The 3,039-nt window shown below is 41.6% G+C and overlaps 1 protein-coding gene across 1 annotated transcript in view; it reads right to left on the reverse strand.

The window, feature by feature from the left end:
• Positions 1-3,039, reverse strand: part of LOC128250967 (integrin beta-1-like) — a 98,399-nt gene that overhangs the window by 13,666 nt on the left and 81,694 nt on the right. Inside the window, exons 6-7 of the mRNA XM_052977124.1 lie at positions 2,629-2,760; positions 860-956 (exon numbers count right to left, since the gene is read on the reverse strand). Of these exons, the coding sequence (XP_052833084.1) occupies positions 860-956; positions 2,629-2,760 (229 nt within the window). The remainder of the gene's footprint in view (positions 1-859; positions 957-2,628; positions 2,761-3,039) is intronic.

Consider the following 3,039-nt stretch of genomic DNA (forward strand, 5'->3'; position numbering starts at 1 on the left):
AAAGAATAAGTCCTGGGGTTGATTTGCTCGACTTAAGGCGGTGCTCCAGCATGGCCAAAGTCAAATGACTGAAACAAGTAAAAGAGTAAGAGTATATATATATATATATATATATATATATATATGTGACATGTAAAAGGTATTGATGCTGGTGATACATGAATGGGCACCCCTACCTGTGACACATAAAAGGGCATCCAGTCACAGAATCCAAGCAAAAACAGGCAATTGGCGCTTGGTGTGGCCACAGCCTTTACCAGCTCCTGTCAAACTGTCCAACCCATGCCAGCATGGAAAACGGACGTTAGATGATAATGATGTCCCTCATCTCCTAGTATAAAGTTCCTCTGACTCAAGGATCATTGTCTAGCATACTGTATGATGGTTTCGCTAATGCTGGTGGCATGGAAAAAGTACCCAGTACACACTTTATAAAATGGTTGGTGTTAGGAAGGGCATCCTGCTATTGGAACCATGCCAAAACAGACAATGGAACCTGGTGCAGCCCTTGGTCTTGTCAGTTCCTATTAAGCTGTCCAACCCATGCCAGCATGGAAAACGGACATTAAATTTGATCAAGATGAGCCCCTCATTTCTGAGCATAAAGTTACCCTCCTCAGGGTTCATTGTCTAGCATACTGTGTGATGACCTCACTAATGATGGTGGCATGGAAAAAGCACCCAGTACACACGCTGTAAAGTGGTTGGTGTTAGCAAGGGCATCCTGCTATAGGAACCATGTCAAGGTAAATAATGATGATGAGGAGGAGGAGGAGGAGGAGATAAAAGACAAGGAAACCAAAAAAATTTGGTTTGAAACGAGAAGAATTGAAGAAATGCAGAGAAAGGGTTCACTTACGCTTGTTTGCTTGTGTCTGTATAAGGTAGGAGCACTTTGTCTATGAAGGATCCGATGCCAACATTCAGCTTACCCGTCAGTTTTTGAATGTCATTCACTGTGGAAATAAACAAGGAATTGGTAAAATTATACAGAATTAGTCTGTGTACACACAAACACACACACAGAGATATATTCTTTTATTCTCTTACTTGTTTCAGTCATTTGACTGCGGCCATGCTGGAGCACTGCATTTAGTCAAGCAAATCGACCCCAGGACTTATTCTTTGGAAGCCTAGTACTTATTCTATCGGTGTCTTTTGCCGAACCGCTAAATTATGGGGACGTAAATACACTACCATCAGTTGTCAAGCGATGTTGGGGGGACAAACACAGACATACAAACATATACACACACATACATATATATATACATACATATATACGATAGGCTTCTTTCAGTTTCCGTCTACCAAATCCACTCACAAGGCTTTGGTCGGCCCGAGGCTATAGTAGAAGACACTTGCCGAAGATGCCACGCAGTGGACTGAACCCGGAACTATGTGGTTTGGATGTAAGATTTATAAATCTGTTTGTTTTGGTATCATAAATAATAAACATGAAATTTTGTCATTTTTTTAAAGAATTTACCCAATTTCATTGAAATAGTTAATACTGGGACACCCTATATAATACAAACGAAAAGACAATGAAAGAATTTAGCACATCTTTAAGGATCAGTTACAACTATTTCAGTTCCAGCAATAGTTTAGCTGACCTAACCCTTTCAATACCAACCCACCTGAAACCACTTCTGGCTCTGTAGTACAAATGTCTTGTTTTCAAAAGTTCTGAATAAAAATCTTCCACCAAACCTTAGTCACAATTTATGTTCATAACACCAGCTTAATTATAACTAAGTTGTTTTACTAAATTCTTTGTTTTATTTAAAATTAATTGAAAGAAACACAGAGCATCTCCACAGAAATATGGTAACGAATGGGTCAAAGAATGCATTCAGTTAGAAGTGCAGGAGATAACTTCTTGAAATGCTTCAAAATGTGTCTTGTAAAGCTAAGGGTCAGCTTGAAATTTGCAGGGATCAAGACAAAGTATATGTTGAAAATTTAAAGCTTGGATGTAAAATTTATAAATCTATTTGTTTTGGTATCATCATCATCATCATCATCATTTAACGTCTGCTTTCCATGCTAGCATGGGTTGGATGATTTGACCGGGGACTGGCGAAGCGGATGGCTACACCAGGCTCCAATCTGATCTGGCAGAGTTTCTACAGCTGGATGCCCTTCCTAATGCCAACCACTCCGAGAGTGTAGTGGGTGCTTTTTATGTGCCACCGGCACAAGGGCCAGTCTGGCGGTACTGGTAATAGCCACGCTCAAATGGTGTTTTTGATGTGCCACCTGCACAGGAGTCAGTCCAATGATTTGTTCAAATGCCACCGGCACAAGTGCCAGTAAGGCGAAGCTGGAAACGATCACGCTCAAATGGTACTTTTTACATGCCACCAGCACGGGAGCGAGACCACTGCCGTATCATAATTAAGAAATAAATATAATATTCTGTCAGGTTTCTTTAATTAATTTACCTGATTTCATTGAAACAGATTGTTAATACTGGGTCACAATGTGTAAGGTCAAGCAGGATAACAGAAATGAGGCTGAAGGCTCGACAACTTGCCATGTGGTGGGTATTCTAGCCTAGGGTCACAATCTGCCCCCACATGACTCCTAACCTCCACATGCTAGTGACTTGGTTGAAGTACTTACCGAGTGCAAGTGAGACATTGGCCAACTGGTTGATGTATTTCGCCATGGTATAGGATAGGTCCATGAGGAAGTAGAGGTCCACTGGACTGTCTTTGGCAAAGTAGAAATGGAATGGTATCTCCACGGTCTCATCTGGTGGTGGTGAGAGAAAAGAGAGATTATATTGATGTTAAGAGAGGGTGTGAAGGGGAAGAGTGAACACTGAAAGTGTATTGGTGATGAGGGAGGGAGGGAGAAGGAAAAGAGAGAGAGAGAGAAAGAGTTGTGGGAATAGGAAAAAGAGATTGTATTGGTGATGTGACGGGTGGAAGAGAGGACAGACAGAGGTGCAGTGTGAGTGAGGGAGAGGAGGGGAAAGAAATAAAAAAGTTGGGAGAGGAGAGGGGGGGAGGAGAACAAGAACGGGGGGGG

Source organism: Octopus bimaculoides, chromosome 27 (genome assembly GCF_001194135.2).
Source record: "Octopus bimaculoides isolate UCB-OBI-ISO-001 chromosome 27, ASM119413v2, whole genome shotgun sequence".
Classification (NCBI taxonomy): Eukaryota; Metazoa; Mollusca; class Cephalopoda; order Octopoda; family Octopodidae; genus Octopus; species Octopus bimaculoides.